Consider the following 19234-nt stretch of genomic DNA (forward strand, 5'->3'; position numbering starts at 1 on the left):
CTGAAGCATTAGGTACTTTACATGACATCTTAATGAACCCTTATAAAGTCTTTATGAAGTATTACAATCCCATTTTATAGAAACACAAGATAAGAAGGTATAATTACCCTGGCCAAGGCTACACAGCTGGTAGGATGTTGAGATTTTAATCCAGATCCGCCTGTCCCCAAACCAACATTTCCTCCCACACATCATGACCAGACGGTAACAATATTATATTACTGTGAGATGTAACTGGAACAATTTCCGGTAGCAGTATTTCAAGTGGTTCAGAATATGAAGTGAGATGCTAAGAATGCATGAAGAAGGTTACAGCAGAATCAGAGGGGTTATCAAATAGAATTCATTAAGCTTAGTTGGTTAATTGCATGTCCAAGAATTTAATCGTACGTTATAAGAAGAAAGAGTTCTCAGACTGGTGTAATAGAAAACAGACTTTACCTCAGGTTTGAAATTAGTGGAGAAAGAAAGTAGGCAAAAGCCTGTCAAAGAAAAAATAAAGGAATGCAGAAAAAAAATATGCAATTATCTTTGACAGGGTGTATATTAATTGGTGGTGAAATCAGAGAATGAAATTCCAGAGAAAAACAAGAGTTTTAAAATGAAGGCTGGGCGTGGGGGCTCACGCCTGTAATACCAGCACTTTGGGAGGCACAGGGGGTAGCCTGCATAGCAGACCCAGTCTCTACAAAAATTTAAAAGACTAAAAAATTACCCTGCGCGCGTTTCCATCGTGGAGTGGCCTCCCAGCAGGCTCCTCTGCCAATGGTTCCTGGCCTAGCGTGGCCAGCCCCATCCCCAGGAGTTGCCACCGAGGTCCCACCAGCCTGCAAGCAAGAGCATGGGCCACACCGTCCAGTCCCTCCAGCCTCTTGCTTGGGGCCACCCACGGCTACTACCTACACTGGGCTCCACTTCCAGTAGCAGCTCCTGCGGTAGCACCGAGTGCCATAGGGAAGCCGTCCCTGACCCCCTGGCTGACCCACGTCACTGGTGGGCGAGCTTCTCTCGTGGCAGCGGTATTTTTATGGTCCACAGAGCACCCGGGGCCTCCTAGGACCCCTGCAGCAGGACCGACTGTGGCCTGGCTTGGGATGTCCCAGGAGGCAGTCCGATGGCCTGTCCAGCAAAGCCAGTGCTGGGACCCAGCCCTGACCTGAGCGGCCACCCCCGAAACCCGGGCATGCGGAGGTGCTAGGCCTCCAGAGCCCCTCCCCGCCCCCGCGGACCCTACAGACCAGGCGGCTGCAGCAAGCGGACAAGCAGGGCGCTCTTCTACATCAACACAGCTAACACTAAAAAGGAGACAGCCCTCCTCACTGTCCCAGCGCACGTGAGCTCTCCTGACACCTGTAACTTTTCACCTTGCATTTCGTGGAAAATAAACGCCAAGCAGCCAGTAGACAAATAAATAAATAATAATGATTAAAAATTAAGAAATTATCTGGGCACCGTGACACACCTGTCGTTCATGCTACTCAGAAGGCTGAGGCAGAAGGATTGCTTGAACCTGGGATGGGAGGTCAAGACTGCTGGGAGCCGTGATTGTGCCAATGCACTCTAGCCTGAGTGACAGAGCAAGGCCCCGTCTCAAAAAAGAAATCAATCAATAAATCAACTCTCTAAAAAAACTGAATACGAATTGATTCCAGGAAAAAATAAAATCAACAGGTAGCAATGATGTCAAGTAGACATAAAACATGTATGCATACATACGTACAAATACATACACATGCACAAGTAAAGGGGACTGATACATACTTTCACAGACAATACTAGTGAATAGTAAGAGGATTGTTAAAAAGCCTCACAAAACAGTTGCTCAAGAGGAAGAGAAGGGCTTGAGAATGACAGGTCATTTTCAGATGAAGATGATGGCTAAATCGCAATCGCTGACCAGGACCGGAGTAAAGGCACAGATTACCTTTTACACCGTTCACGTTCAAATAAGTGTGCTCAAAATGTGTTAGAGGTAATTAAGAATTCATTTCTGTAGGTACCATGAAAATTAAGATGATCATGTGTGAATATTTTATATAGATTACGGTTATCCAAAACCAAACGTTATCAGGATATATAGTATTTGCAATTTATTGAAATTACGCTTTCAATATCACTTAAGGCCTATAGCAAATGATTAATGCATACTTTCTTGGTATCTTAATTGCTATTAAAAAGAAACTGGTTCACTCCAATTAAACAAAATAACACTCCCACTCTATTGTACAGTACCTTTATCATGCACAAAAGACTCTAAAGCATTCAATACCTTAAATAAAACTGGGGTCTCACTTCTGAGTGATGTGAAGACAATGCATCTATCAAGGCTTTTATTGATTCATTCCAAACATTTATTACTGTAGTTAATTAAATGTTTCAAGGATATGAATAGTTGCCTTTCATTATTATTTGAAGATTTTTTTTTTCTTCTCAAGAACAAAATGAACAGACTTGGGGTTCCTACCTACAAAAACCCACCTACTTTTTGTGAAGCGACAGGAAGAGTGAGAAAACTAAGAGATTTTAATCTAGTAAAATTAACCATGGTTTAATTTTATGTTTAACCAACCTAACACATAAAGATAAATTAGACAAAAATATCCTGGTTAAGACAAATGCTTTTCTTATTGTTTGGAGAGATGAGAGCTACTTTATGATGAAAGGTGTTAACCAATGAGGTGCCCTTCACAATGGTTGCTATTACTATTTGGTCATTATTTTAAAAACATTTATGGAACACCTATCATGTGCCAGGTGCTCTACTTACTTTATTTCATTTCACACTTACAAATCATTTTGAGTAGATACTATGATTGCATTGGAAATTGACCTCACATTTAAATATGTGTAGATGATTACATAGATAGTGAAAATGGTGGATGAAGGATTAAAAACCAGGTCTCCAAAGCATATGCTTTTCTCATGACGCTAAACTGTGATTTGTATCCCTACTATATCCACTAGGTTTTAATTAGAATATATATCAATACTGACTCCTGAGAATGACCTTCATTTTAGAGCTACTATTGGTTTAGAGCCTTCTTTCGCATTTTAATTATTGGCACGATGCCCACTAAACAATCAAATTGAGGCTATAGCATTACAAGTGGTTAATAATAATCTCACATTAAAAAATCAGCCTTTTACTCTCACTTATCTTAATGACCATCTTTGAATCTTTATCTCAAACTTCCCTAGAATGAAGCCTCTACTTCAGCCTAAGATAATGATTTTGGAAACCCAAATTGTAATGCTGCTGGAGATACAGGGATGTTTATTCTTTTAGTAAATTCAGAACCACATTTTATATATGCTACCTTTTTTTTTTTTTTTTTTTTTTTTTTTTTTTTTTTTTTTTTTTTGAGACAGAGTCTCCCTCTGTTGCCCAGGCTGGAGTGCACCGGTGCTATCTTGGCTTACTGCAACCTCTGCCTTCTGGGTTCAAGCAATTCTCTCGCCTCAGCCTGCCAAGTAGCTGGGATTACAGGTGCCCTCCACCCCATGTGGGTAATTTTTGTATTTTTAGTAGAGATGGGGTTTCACCATGTTGGCCAGGCTGGTCTCAAACTCCTGACCTCAGGTGATCCACCCGCCTTGGCCTCCCAAAGTGCTGGGATTACAGGCGTGAGCCACTGCGCCTGGCCTGCTACCTCTTGTTCTCTTGATATTGTGCTAAGTGTTCTCTTGATACTGTGAGAAGAAAATTAAGACAAATATTTTATGTATTATTTTAGGAGCTACATATTTTGGAGGCCAATAGAAGCTTTTTCTGTGAAAGGGGTCAATAAAAGTTTAAATATTTGCTCTAAGTTAGCAATAGAAACTACTAGAAATGTTCAAGTCTGAAGCCTTACCTGCATTCAACCTGGTTTTCTCGTTTGATTTCTTATTTTTATCTAAGGCATAAGAAAATTTGGACTTAAAATTAACTTTACTCTTGGAAATAAAACTTAGTATGGTAATCACATGTCCTTCTCAGTTTATGCTGCAATTCCAGGGTAACTGTTGATATGGCCCCTTCTCACTCTGCAAGTGTCCTGGCTTTAAAAATGAATTATATGGTCACCATAGAGCTTAGGCACTGAATTACTGAATTAAGCTTACAATAGCTTCCTCAACTATCCTCCTCTCTCTGAGACAAAGGTTTTTTTTTAGTTAGGGCTTGAAATAGGCCTTAAATGTTAACAGCACACAGCAAATTCTTGTACATTGTATCTCCCTCTTCATGTTTCTTCCTATTCTCACAAATAAACAATATCCCTTCCCAGTCCTTTTAAGAAATACTGTTAAGTTATACAAGGTGCCATATTTTAAGAGACTTAGAATCCAAGTGATTTTTTACTATTCATTAGTATACAATTTAAGTTAACTTTCCCTTTTTTTTTTTTTTTTAAATAAATGATGATGGTGAAACTTGAAGAATTTCCTAGCATAGGCCCAGGTCCAATTTTGAAATTTTTGTTCAGTAACCTTAGGTTCTTCATTTTTGGACCTCTTTTCCATATTCAGTAATATTCCCTTTCCCCACAGGTACCCTTGTGTCTCCCCAAGCTATCTTTAACAAAAGCATATGGCATCAGCATCAGTCAGTCAACCTTAGTCACTGAGCTACCTTCCCAGGCATATTTTACTTGAAGTTGTATCTTTAATTATGGAGGATTCCACTACTTACTACCTCACTAATGGTAGTCCGTTATCAGTAAGTGGGTGCAGGTACAATTCTTCAGCTGGGAAAGGCTTCCTCTGGGGCAGGAAAGCTACCATGCATAGGATGCAGACACAAGTCAGCAAGGCCGACTCAGACCCGGCGTGTATATGATTGTTTTCACTTTCCCTACAACCATTTTAAAGAAGATAAAAAGTGAAAAAAGTATAATATCTTGGTTTAGTAAACAATATCTCTGTTTAGGTATTCTATGTTTTTAACGATGTAAACAATTGATCTCACATTAATGTGGCTCAAGACAACTCAATATTGAAATAAAAAATGCACTAATAAAGAGGCAATTTAATATGCAATTTCATACATTAATAATTAGCAAAGCATTACTGAACTAGAAGGTAAAAAGCTATGGGAACATAACTAATGAACTATCCATGCCAAAGTAGGCTTCATAATAAAACGAGACTTTAATAAATCTTTTATTAAACAGCTACAAATGAACCGTTTTGTTAACATCTAATAGGTAACTACTAAGCTATTTAATTCACGTATATAAATGAGGAACTTGAAGGCAATTAACTTTACAGTTGCTGAAGGGCAGGGCTTTTCAATGAGAATTACTGTACTATACCTTTAAGTGCTGCTGCTATACTGGGCCAATTCTAAGCTTTTCCTCAGCTGCTCTGTATTCTTGTAGCAGCTATTATTACATACTGAAGCAGCTTAAGTATAAAATAAACCAATGGCAAGCTATAGGCTCTCCAATGCCCTAAAAGTGAATGATCCAAAGTATAACAAATAGTGAGCTCAAAGAAAAGGAATTTTCAGGAAAATTGTAAGCAAGTACTTGGTATTATACATAGGGACCGACTGTTAATAGGAAATGATGACATAATAAGGAGATGCTTATGAACTGCAAAGGCTTTTTTGGATCTCAGCGTGATTCTAGGAGATCTGAGAGTCACTGGAGATTACAGACCAGAAGTATTCTGTTCACTGAGTGGGAATGCACAGTATACAATCATATTGATTGTCTCCAGCAGGAGCAAATGTTAAATTCATTAGAGAAAGGAAATAAACATTTTTATGGAAGCAAGAAACTGCCTGGTGAAAAAAATGCTTTTGAATAAATCAAAATGATAGCTATACTGAAACATATAGGACAAAGTAGAAAATCCTTTTATGTCTTTTCCAGCAATTCACATAAACTCTAAGTCTACAAATCACTGAGATTTTCAAGGGTTATTACATGCCACTTTGTAACCAATTACTATCAATTTGTGCTGAAAAGAGAAAAGGGCGGGGGGGAACTTAGAGAAAAATATAGAGATTTTTATTTATGCGTAACTGAGTTTTATACTTCATAGTTTATAACCTTTAAGTGGCAGTTTCAGAAAAAGTGAGAATTAGCAAAATCGGTGTATATATATATAAATTGAAATCATTGTCAAAGATAAAACAATACACTAGATTAAAAAACAGTTAAAGGCAGACACAAGTCTGGATAAAGTTGTTAATATAACTGAAACTGAGTCTGAGAATCCAACTCAATAGGGAACCTTAACTAAAAAAGGAAAAATCAATGATAAGTAAGGCTAGTTCTTCACCTCCAGAGTTCCAACCAAGTGAGACTATTAAAGAAACCACAGTAGTACTGTGTCAGCACCGTGTGGGATTTTCACATCACTGCTTAGGTTGACTCACTGAGTACTGCAAGTTGAAATATCATTGCTTTTGATTAGCAACACTATAAGATGTGAGCTTTGGATAACGAGAAAACAACAAAACTATACTGCAGATTAAAATTTGTTAGCATAACAACACATTTTTTAGATTAATTATTCTGTATATTTATTAGTGACATCATATCAGCTGGTTGATTTCCTCCCTGTGTCAACTTATAAAACTATATAATATTTAATTCCATTGATGATTCATTAATGGCATTACTTTGAAATGGAAGAAAATCTCAGTAACTACTCACCATGGGAATGATTTCTTATATGGTCTGAATATAGAGAAACCAGCTACAATTTTACATATGGCTACAGTGGATTTTCTTCTAACCAACTACTTTCTTTCTTTAAAGTCCCATCAGTCAAAATTTCCAGTGCAATAAGACAAATAATGAGAACACATCTTACTCTTCTCAAACTTATTCCAAATTAACTGTAAGACAGGGTTCCATGGAATGCTAACTCTCCTACTGACAGTTTTTGAGGCTTTTGTGTTTTATAACATCACTAAAATTAAACATGTTTCTGAGGATTTAACTTGACATATTTCATAAATATTTGTCAAAACAATTATTGTCAACTACAATGCAATTATCCATATTCAATTTGATGACTCAACTGGAAAATTACTTTTTTCCTAATAAAATTTTTCCAAATGACAATAGTCAATCAGTGTTGATCAGTTCTTCTGTGTGTGCTAATTAATTACACTGGGTAAATTTAGGTCTGTGCTAATAACCTCAGGAAAAAAAAAATCTGTATACATGACTCTGTGTCTTAAGTGAAGAGAAATCTGCTGTTTGCCTGTTTTTCCTGTTCTTTCTCTTCCTAATTTCTCCCACAAGAATGTTCAATAATACAAAATAAACAATAAAACTCAACTACTCGTGGCTGATTATAGATAAAAAGATAAGAGTTCTTTAGAACCTTGTTCTTAGGTCAAGAGTAAAAGAAAACATATGAGGACTTTTTTGTTGACAACTAACTGTGAGGGCCTCCTGCTAGTTCATCCTCAAGGCAGAAGGGGTTGAGACCATACACCTAATGGTGAGAAATAGCAGCATATTCATTGTGAGACAGTTTCTTCACCCAGAAGCTAATTTAAATCCTAATGTTAACTATAAGCTCTAGGGCAGGGCATTTTGGGGGACAGTCTCTCAAGGGGTCAAGAGCTCTCTATTTTCTGGCTTTTCTGTGGTGATAACTCTTGTTCTCCAAGCCTAACGGAAACTCTGGGGCAGAGAAGAAATAAAGAATAAGAAGAACGTTAGGGAAACCTCACTGCAAAGCTGCCGCCAGAAGACCAATAAGGTAAGACACCACTCTTGGTTGTGCAATACATAATTACAAAGGAGACGGTGGCGGTGAAGCTCCTGTGCAAAGAAAGAAGGCCAAATGTTACATGCCAGGAGATCCTGAATAACGAAATGGATGAGCTCAAAACAGCTTTGGCTAATCTATACTTTTGTATGAGCAGATCACCACCTGTCAGCCAGCCTTTGCGAGAAGTCATAACTTTGAACCTCAATGAAACACTACGCTATGTGTACAGAGAAGGACCATTAAACTGCTGAAGCTTCTAGAAGACTGAGAAGCCCATGGGCCATCATCTATGAAGGAGGGCAAAACTGTTTTGTATAGTTGCAAATTGTGCAGACTACTAGTTGCACAATTACAGTCAGAGGATGGAAGTTTCAGGGATGGAGATTTCAGTTCATTGTGGGGAAAAATTTCCTAATAGAACTGTGTAAGGATGAATGGATTGTCTTAGGAAATAATCCTGCAAGGAACTTTAGAGAGTAGGTCCTATCTCCCTCCTCATGCAAGAAACTATAATATCCTTAACAAATTGTCATCGGATTTGTGCTTAAGTGTTATACTTGGGGCTCCACTATGATTATATGATGTAATGAACAAAATATAGTCTGAGAAAGTACAGAAGTCTAGAACCAAGAAGATGCTAGACATGTCTACTAAATCAAGCTACATGCAACTGAGAATAGCATTTTACATCTCTGTCCTTTTCTCCACACGCCTGGTAATTTGTAGATAAGAAAAAAACAAACAGTGGTAAGGGAAAGTTTCACTGAAGTAATTTATTCTTATCTCTTGTAGGGAACAAAATGTGTGAAAAGAATGGGCACGTTCACCGACCCAGCAACTAAAAAAAAAATCACAACAATCTGGAACCGCTTCTTAGAGAAGAAAAAAGAAAACACAACAACAACAACAACAAAACCCCAAAACACCACACCAGAATATAGAAGTATAGTCAGTTTCTCTTGGTGAGAAATGGGTTGGGCTAGCTTATTTTTAAATGTCAGACATTACCTGCTTTCCAGTGGTACATTACTGCCAAGGACCCAGCTGTCCTGCAGCTGGACGGACTCGGGTGTGGTTTGCAGCTCGGCGGGCAAAGCAGCCGGCGGGGCCGGACTCTGGTTCCTTCTATTGGTCAGGGAGTTTCTGTTGAGAGAAGTGATGGACGGATGATGCTGTGCAGAGTGCTGCTTATGGGAAGGCGGCAAGGGCTGCAGGGTAGACTGGCCTTGATTGTTTGCAGGTTGCTCTGAAAAACAAAAGAAAGAGAACTCATTATATACATGTATGTATATACACACTACCAGTTTCTTGGGGGATCCACTGCAGATGAATTAGAATTAAAAACTGCATATAAATCCATAACCTAATAAGTTTGCATATTATTCTATTAAGCGGGTGTTCAGTGACATTCTCTAAGAGCAAGTTTACCCTTGATACACGAAGTTCTAATTAATATACAACAGATGGCAAAATTGCTTTTGGTTTTAATTTGTTTCAGATTTTTTCTTCATCTGGTTTTATTAACACCTACAGAAAACAGCATCTGACAGCTCCCCTAATGTGCCTTTAGATTTCAGCTTTTTTTTTAACAAACCAACCCTGAAATTAAATGGGTAATTTCAGTAGAACACAAAGGTTTTCGCAATGCATATAATCCCTATAATTATTTAATGGAGTTTTTTTAAGTTTTATTTAACTGCAATAAATTATTACAAGCTAGTTGCTAAACAGCAGTAGACTACTCTAGTTTAGTGCATTTCAAATAAGGCAGATCTGCACTATGATCTACTAATAGATGCTAAGTATTCTTTAGCAGAAGGTCACTCTGTGAAGCAGATGTTGTTTCATGGGTACTTAACAGACTGAATCACATCTGATTACAACGTCAGAAGACTCATATACTTAATGACCGTCACATCCATTAGAACACACACAGAACAGATTTTCCAATTTCACAGTATGCAGTGTAACTACAATCTGAAGTAAGTCATAGGTGACCAGATAGGCTCATGCCACTATGTCAGTGATACAAATATTTTTGTTTTAAATCAGAATCATAAAGAGTCTGGCAACTTCAAAACGTAAACACTATGCTGTGTTGTAACTGCTAGAAAATTCCGTATAGCTAATAAGTCATAAGTTAAAATTCACAAATTAATGTAACATCTGAGACCTACTCGCATCTCATTACCTAGCTTTGGACATGCTAGAATTTACGAAGACTACATTTTACCAAACAGATAGATGACTCTTTAATTTAATGCTAAACTGATTATGGTTCCTCACACATGACATGTCAATTTTGGACTAAATGCAGTTCAAAATGCAGTATAATTTTAAAGTGATGTATTAAATCATGCTATTAATATAAATGCATATATTAAAAAAGAATAGGAAACACAAGGACTAGCTTCCATCTATGATGTGCACTCCAGCAGCGATTGTTAAGCCAAATAGCACAGTTTAACATTGTAATTCAGGTTGCATGAAATGAATACATAATATGTAATTGTTTTAATATATATTATCAAACCTCTTTACAGGGTACAATGATAAAAATAACTCCTCTCATAGCATATAACATCAGTAATATCACATGTTTCTAATGATCCCTAATATTCCATATCATATGATTTAACAACGAATAATTTCACATTCTTGTAATGAGGGATAGAGATAACACCTAAATATATGAAAATATCGCTACTTCCTTGCAGTTTCTGATATGGGGGAACTTCAAGAATAGAGTTTCCCCCCTATCAGAAACTGCAGGAATCCTTCTTGGTTTATTGCTTTGGTGTTCATGAAAAATTATGATTGTATAAATCTCAGACTGAAATCAGCTTTTGAGGGAATGGCACATACAGTTGTCATTGTGTTAGAAAAAGAGAAACTAACAGCTTAAAATTCATGAAAGATTTATTATTCAGGTTTCATATAATTAATTAGAGTTGTCTTCCTTAGCATCAGTGTACATGACTAGAATCCCTACGGATGTCTTTAAGGTACATTTCAAGAAGCTGCTGATAGCATAACCGAACAAGCTGTAGTTATGAGGGCCAGGACTGGGTTGGTGTCAACGGAATAGAAACAAAGAGAGAACAGGGAGAAATGTTTCCAAGGAAAAAGTAACAAGACTTTGCCTAAAAAGACGCAGTGGTATGGGTCAGATGACTCCATGGTGCCATGAAAGAATGATATTTTTATATATATATTATATAGAAGAAATTGTATTAGATATTATACTATGTAAAGAGCAGAATATGAGAAGTTATAATAACAAATTTAAGTCCTGATTCTGTCAGACATCATGATTTTTTCACCTCAGTTTTTTCACCTGTAATGTGAGAAATACTACTGTCCCACCCAGCTCTTAGTGCAATTGTAAGAATTCAATGAAATGCACCCACTCATTCATTTATTCATCATGCACTTAGCCATTCATCCCAAATACATTTTCTAGACTTGATGTTCCAGGAATCTGCTAAGTCAGTCACAGATGAAAGCACTGTGTCGATGGTAAAATAAAGCATTATGGAGAATGAAGAACACTGTTACTGAAAGAGAAATGATTTTAACATCCATTATCATTATGTTTCAATATGTTGAATTTAGAATTCTTATTCCTAAATAAAAACATAACCATTGGGAAAAACTTCCATTAAGGTTTCAAACATAAGCAGCGGCGGCTTTCCCTAGGTGCACGTCTTCGTTTTGTAAGTGTCTGCCGAGAACTTACAGTGCAGAACCACCACACAAGGCTCTATGCTCTTGCCAATGGTCTGCCCAGGCCAGCGCAGCAGTGAGCTGTGTTTACTGGAACCTCTTGAGCTGACAACACAATCAGGAGGCCGACCAATAAAACAAATCCAGCTGATGAAAGCTAGGTTCAATCTAAAATTTGGTGGAACAGAATACATGCAAAGTCTGAATAGTATAGGGTGGATGGCCAGAACATTTTTTAAAATTTATTTATTTATTTATTTATTTATTTATTTATTATTTATTTACTGAGACAGGGTCTCGCTCTGTTGCCCAGGCTGGAGTGCAGTGGCACAATCACAGCTCACTACAGCCTTGACCTCCCAGGCTCAAGAAGATCTTCCCACCTCAGCCTCCTGAGTAGCTGGGACCACAGGCATGAGCCACCTCAATGGCTAATTTTTAAATTTTTTGCAGAGACGAGGTCGCACAACTTGAACTCCTGAGCTCAAGTGATCCTCCCGCCTTGGCCTCCAAAGGTGCTGGGATTACAGGCATGAGCCACAGTGCCTGGCCTGGCCAGACATTTAAATTCTGCAGCAGACCACAAACAGGAGCAAAATCTGAAGATTCAGTTAGGGTCAATGCTAGCTCTACAGATTTGGGCTTACAAAACATAAGAAGTAGCTGGAGTACGTCTTTATCATACCAATTTACTCAAGATAGAATAAGTATATAAAGTATAACAAGAAAAAGTTCAACACTACCAAAAATAAAAATAGAATACAAGAAAAATAAAAGTGTGAAAGATAAGATAAAGTGGACAAAATATCTACTATATAGTACTATACATTTTTAAAGAGGGACACAAATCTGGCTTTAAATAATCTACTTGTCAACACAAAGAGAGAAATATAATAACCTGCATGATTTAGAGTATTTTTAAGATCAAAAAGGTTGCTTATGAAAAACATTACTATTTTTCATTTTATTTCTGTTACAGAAAACAGAACAGTTCTTTTTAAGTTTTTTTTTTTTTTCTTTGAGAAAAGGTCTTGCTCTGTTCTCTGGGCTGGAGTGCAGTGGTATGACTGCAGCTCCCTGCAGCCTCGACCTCCCATGCTCAAGTGATCCTCCTGCCTCAGCCTCCCAAGTAGCTGGAACTACAGGCATGTGCCACCACGCTTGGCTAATTTTTTAAAAAATATAAGTCTTTTTTTTTTTTTTTTTTTTGTTGAGAGAGTCTCGCTCTGTTGCCCGGGCTGGGGCAGTTTCCCTATGTTGCCCGGGTTTACGCCAGTCTTGAACTCCTGGGGCCTCAAGTTAGCCGATGATCCGCCCATCTCGGCCTCCCAAAGTGCTGAGCCACCGCGCCCCCGGCCAACCCAGGCCAGTCTTGAACTCCTGGCCTCAAGCGATCCTCTCGCGGAGGCCTCCCAAAGTACTGAGACTACAGATGTGAGGATCTGTACCTGGCTCTTTTTAAGTCTTCACATAAAGAACAATTGAATATCCAGGGAAATTTTTGTGACCAAGGTTCAAAATGGACACTAGGAAAAAGGACAGGGTCTAGACTTGGAGACTATAAAAGTGTTCAAGAATCTAACACAGCTAGGTAGATCCACACAAGAAAAACCAGAACAGCCACTGTAGCCTTTCACTTTAGACAAATTCACTGATACATACATTGAAAAAAAAAAAAGTTCTGGATATAATGACTTTGAGTGAGTTATAGATGGGACAGTCAGACCTCACACAGTCACCAGGTTTAATGTTCCTGCAACATACCTCTGAACATGTTGATTTACTCCTAGAAAACTCCAAATGGCTTTCTAGTGCCTATGAAACTTAAAATGAACTCTAAAGGTGAATATTCTATTTGGTCACGGATATCCCAAAATACATTTTTGCAAGCTCTCCCTCGTGTGTCCTCTTCGCATATTCCTTGTTCTAGCCACACTCGCTGTAGCCACTCCATGCCTTACACCTTTCCACTCAGGCAGCGTTGCTTCTCTCTGGAAAGACATTTTCCTCCATCTTTCTATCTCCAAATCCAAATTACTTCAAGACCTAACAAAGGTGACGCCACCTCTGTTTTCTCCAGGTAAAAATCAGTGATCTCTCCTTGGAGACGCCTTATTGTATCTGTCCCTTTTTCATGGCTCTATTCGCGTTCCCCTCTGTGCTAGAGTTAAGGTTGTAGGGCTCCTGTCCCCTGCTCAGCTCCCTACGGGCAGGATTCACATGCAATTCACCTTTGAGCTCTATGGACCGCACAAGGGCAGACACTCAATAATACTGGTTGAATGAATGACTATTTGTGAAGAATTCAATGAGAGAGAGTGAAAGTAGTAGAAGGTTGAGCTTGTCCATACTGCCTTTAACTATAAGGTAATTTGCAAACAAATATGTTGTATTTCCCCAACTTGATTCTTAGATCCTGAAAGGCGAGGACTGTAACTCAAAGTTATTTGGATTTTCTGGTACTTTCACTAAGCACGTACTTCAAGGACTCCCAAAAGTGTGCTGATTGATTGATGACACTGATATAATGGCACCTTGACGGGTCATCTCATTCAAGCAAGGAACCATGCCACTCACCCCAAAGATTGGATTTTAGGAATCTTTCTTTGAAAATGTTCTGATATTTAAAATCTACCTTTTAAGATATGTGAATAATATAAAGATCATATAAAGTATATAATGTATAAAATGTAAGATATAAAATATAAAAATATTATTATAAATTATATTTTACCAGACACAATGTTTTCCTTTTATTAATATTTTAAAGCTTACGATTAGCAATGCTTTTAGATATTTTAGAAAAGGTGTCAATTATTTTTTTCAAAATATTCCTCTGTATCTTTTTGAAAATTAAATTCTTGGTACCATGGTCATGAGAAATTATGCATCACACCCAAACAGCATCTTTATTAAATTCACTCTTTCCTTCCACCTGCCTTTCCTTTATTGAGATCCCACTGCTCACATAACTTCAACGAAAGCCTAACAGCTGCATGTTTTTATTCAATATGTTGAACGAAATTAATATCAGATGTTTTTTAAAACTCACATTAATCATAGAGATTAGATAGTAAAGACTGCGGTCACTCTGCTCCCCCCTTAGCTCTTCGACAGCACCATTTAGGGCAGTCTGTTCCCATGTTAGACCTGCTAGCATGGGTTAAGAACTTGAATCATGGTGTACACGGAAAAAAGTATGTTGACTATTATACCAGGAAAACGCTAGGAGCTATTGGACAGAGGGTAGATTACCGTGTAAGCAGCTTACCGACCCCCAATTCCAGGCAAATGTAAGGCCTATTCATGGAGCTCCGCATGGAGAAGAAGAGAGACTGCTAGTGACTTTCCCTGATAGCAACTCTGTTATTATGAATCAGCATGGTGAGAGGCGCCATTGAGACACATGACAATGAATACGGGATATTTACTTTCCAAGGGATATTTTCTTGAATAAATTACTTAATCTCTCCGAGCCTCATTTATTTGATAGCGCTTGTTTAAAGGATCTAAAAACACACAGTGCCTGACATAAAAAGTAAGTGCCAAGAACAGGGAACAGGCTGGGTGCGGTGGCTCACACCTGTAATCCCAACACTTTGGGAGGCTGAGGTGGGTAGATCACGAGGTCAGGAGTTCGAGACCAGCCTGGCCAACGTAGTGAAACCCCACCTCCACTGAATACAAAAATTAGCTGGGCTTGGTGGCACGCGCGCCTGCAATCCCAGCCACTCGAGAGGCTGAGGCAGGAGAATTGCATGAACTCAGGAGGCAGAGGTTGCAGTGAGCTGAGAACACATCACTGCACTCCAGTCTGGGCAACAGAGCAAGAATCCATCTCGGGAAAACACACACACACACAAAACAAACAAATAAACAAACAAACAAACAAAAAACAGGTAAGAAATAAAGGGCAGAACATCATGAGGAAAAACAAACTAACGGAAGAGCCTTGTCAGCAACTAATAGCACCATCACCAGAAGTGAGAACACACAACCAAATGCGCCTGGAGAGGAAATGTGTTTGCTTTATGTATTTATTTATTTAGAGACGGGTCTTGCTGTGTTGCCCAGGCTGAAGTGCAGTGGTGCAATCAGAGCTCACCATAGCTTCAGACTCCTGGGCTCAAGTGGTCCTCCCACCTCAGCTTCCTGAGTAGCTGGGACAGGTGTGCGCCACGAGGCCCAGCTAATTTTTAATTTTTTTGTAGAGACAAAAAAGTGTTTCACAGGTAGAAAAATTACAATCAGAAATGTCATAGGGCCAGGCTCAGTGGTTCATGCCTGTAATCCTATCACTTGGGGAGGCTGATGCAGGAAGATTGTGTGAGGCCAGACCAGACTGAGCAACATGGAAAGACCCTGCCTCAAAAAAAAAAAAAAAAAAAAAAAAAAAAAAGAAATGCAAAAAGGAAATGTCATAAGAATTTAAAAAACTAACCTCTTGCCAGTTCCCACGCAGGAAGGAATGTGATCTCATAGTCATGAAGTTTGGCCTAGTCACCTTTTCCTAGCTAGTATGGCCATAGGATCATGCCAAGAAGAAACAAAACAAAACAATGCGTATCTGGGCTTATTTGCTGGCTTCATTTTTTTTTTTTTTAGACTAAAAGCTACTGCTGGCAGCTCCCAAGCTGCTACGTGCCACTCAGCTCCAGCTCCTCCCTGGTTTACAGCCTTGGGCTGTGGTCTTCGGGGAGCAGAGTGGAAATGGACTTTCAGACAGGAAAACTGGGAAAGAAAATAATACCCGCTGTGAGATAAAAATATCTTTGTGTGAGTGTATGTCTGCATCTGTATGTGTGCGCTCAGCTCATGTGGGAGGAAATAAAAGGTGAGTGTGAGATGAGAGGAAAGGAGGAGAGTGGGCTGGCACTCGCTTTCAGCAGGTGTGCACAGTGGGAAAGGTGTCACTGCAGTGACTCCAACTGCTCTGTCCCACCCACTTCCTTCACCCTGCTCTCCTTCGCCTCCTTCCCTGCATCTCCATGTGGCCTGGCTACACACGTCCCCAGGAAACAAATACCCTAATCTGGAAGGGAGATAGTAGCTGAGGGCGGACAGCTGTGCTGCTTCAGAATAACAGCAGTCTGAGTAAAGTCGTCATCAAAAGACAACTGGAGGCACGGAGGGATGGTGAAAGGAAGATGGAGGGACAGAAGAAGGAAGGACAAAGAGGGACAGGCAGAAACTGGGTGGAGGTGGAGGGAGACAGAGAGAAACAGTTTTAATTTCACAAAACTGTGAGAGAATCTGAGAAGCACCGTTACACAAAACAGCTCCTGGGTATTCATTCATCAGCGTGGGGCTGCCTCACTCCTGAATAATAATGATAGCAAGTGGAATCAATGAAAACGCTCTGGTCTTAGCTCTCCAAGAGTACACAATATGACACACAAATTGTTTTATATAGCAAGGGCGTTGTCAGGTAATCTAGGTTACCATATTGCCTAAAATAGAAAGTACACTGGACTGTCAGAGAAAAAAAGAGAATGTGAAGACTTAGATTCAGTCTTTGAGTATTTCTTCTAATGCTCAAAGAATGACCCTAAAGATACTAAACCAAATTCTGTCAGTTCCTTTTCAATTGTTTAACTTGACGAACATTTAAAAGGAGCCAAACATATTTATGGATGATCTGCAAAGGATGGGATTAAAGTCTTCATTTCTGTATCCTAAAATTCATTTTCACATCACTTCCTGGCTATATCTTTACTTTCTCTTGTCTCAAACAAAACTTAAAGTCTTCTTCAAAATTGACCTCTTTCTTAAAAACAAGTCATCAAAATAAATTGTATAAAACTTTTTTTTGTATATTTTACTATCATATGAATTTTTTTTTTTTTTTTTTTTTTGGCAGAGTCTTGCTCTGTGGCCCAGGCTGGAGTGCAGTGGCGCAATCTCAGCTCACTGCAACTGCCGCCTCCCAGGTTCAAGTGATTCTCCTGCCTCAGCCTCCCAAGTAGCTGAGATTACAGGTGTGTGCCATTACACCCGGCTAAGTTTTTATATTTTTAGTAGAGACAGGGTTTCACCATATTGTCCTGGTTGGTCTTGAACTCCTCACCTCAGGTGATCCACCCGCCTCAGCCTCCCAAAGCACTGGGATTACAGGTGTGAGCCACCACGCCCGGCTCCATCATGTGAATTTTAACCACAGTGGCCAGAGCCTCAAGTGGATCTTCCAAGTGTACAAGGACAAAACAAGAGGTAGTTTCTGATTTCGAAAATACCAACCTAACTCTTGGTGTACCTTAATCTCCTATTTCATTATCAACTCTGTGGTTTTCCAGAAATTGCTTCTTCTTGATTTTCTAAATTTAGGTAACTTTAGGTAACACATCCCTGATCTGGTTATATTTCAGGAGCTACTAGAAAGGTGGTATTACAATCCAGTCCTTTAAAAAATAAATCTGTTGCAGATGTAAAAAAAAAAAAAAAAAGGTGGTATTATAAATTCAACATTTTTATGACACTGAAAACAGTAAATTACCAATAAAATGCCTCTTTTGTCTAGAAAATCTCACACACAGTGCAGACATTTAGTAGTCATTATTTCCCTCTGAAGGAAAAAAATTCGGTGGCAATAATTTTTCTTATAAATGGAGAAAATCTGAGTTAAGGAAATAGGTGCTTATGGTCACATCACAAAGTCTGCGAAGCTCATCGGAAAACAAAACATATTCAGGGGTTTTCTTTTCCTTTCCTTTTCCACTCCAGCCCCTCAAATATTATATTAATAATATAACCATCTAAAATGGTATAATAAAAATTGGAAAAGACCTCATTTTACTCAGAAAATCACTTTCACATAAACCAGTTCCTGTAGTTCATTATTTTTTCTAGAATTCTCACACAAGCCCAGTGTTTGAAAGTGAGTTTTCCATTTAAATGCCTCCGTAAGCCCTTGGTTAAAATACAGTACTGTGTAAAAATTTTCACCACCGCAAATATCTGTCAGATAGTTGCCTGTAAATCAAATGAAATTTCCAAATGTGTTTTGAAAATCGTTAAGATGCAATATAAGTAAACACTATTGTTCCTAAGACCTTCATCATCAATTGATTGTAAAACTATTTACAAAAAGACACTGAGTATGAAATACCTTGATGATAAATAAGAGAGTATAAAAGAAAGACAAACTGCCTAGAAGGTATTACTTAAATGAACACAGATGAACTGATTCACTGTACTTACTGGGTTAGTGAGAATTTGGTTCAGCATCTTTAGGGTCATTCTTTGAGGATTAGAAGAAATAATCAAAGTTTGAATCTAAATCTTCACGTTCTCTCTCTTTTTTTTAGATTCTACTGTACTTTCTATTTCAGACAATGTGGCAACCTAGATTACCTATCTCCAACTTCCTTGCTATATAAAACACCCAGAATTGTTGGGTTAAATATAATACCTTTTGGATGAATTCATTTAGCATATCTCTTGAGTGTTTACTATATGACAGGCTCTGTTCTAGGCATTGAAGATATATCCATGAACAAAAAGCCAACAATCTCAGCCTGCCTGTGGAACTTACACTTCGGGTCAATTAACTGAATTGGAAAGAAAGAATAAGCCAAAAGCAGAGGGAAGAGAAAAAATGTAAAGCGCAGGTAAGCTGGCACTGTAGCTTTCCTGAGGAGGTCTGCCAGTTTCTGTAATCTTTTTCTTTTCTTCTTCTTTTTTTTGAGACGGAGTCTTGCTCTGTCACAGGCTGGAGTGCAGTGGCCCGATCTCAGCTCACTGCAGCCTCCACCTCCCAGGTTCAAGCGATTGTCCTGCCTCAGTCTCC

At 38.7% G+C, this 19234-nt stretch overlaps 1 protein-coding gene across 1 annotated transcript in view; it reads right to left on the reverse strand.

Annotated features, from left to right (window-relative positions):
- The window catches only part of TENM3 (teneurin transmembrane protein 3), a 2279939-nt gene that overhangs the window by 195523 nt on the left and 2065182 nt on the right, over nucleotides 1-19234 (reverse strand). The window contains exon 10 of the mRNA XM_050789940.1: nucleotides 8731-8968. Within this exon, the coding sequence (XP_050645897.1) occupies nucleotides 8731-8968 (238 nt within the window). The remainder of the gene's footprint in view (nucleotides 1-8730; nucleotides 8969-19234) is intronic.

Source organism: Macaca thibetana, chromosome 5 (genome assembly GCF_024542745.1).
Source record: "Macaca thibetana thibetana isolate TM-01 chromosome 5, ASM2454274v1, whole genome shotgun sequence".
Taxonomy (NCBI): domain Eukaryota; kingdom Metazoa; phylum Chordata; class Mammalia; order Primates; family Cercopithecidae; genus Macaca; species Macaca thibetana.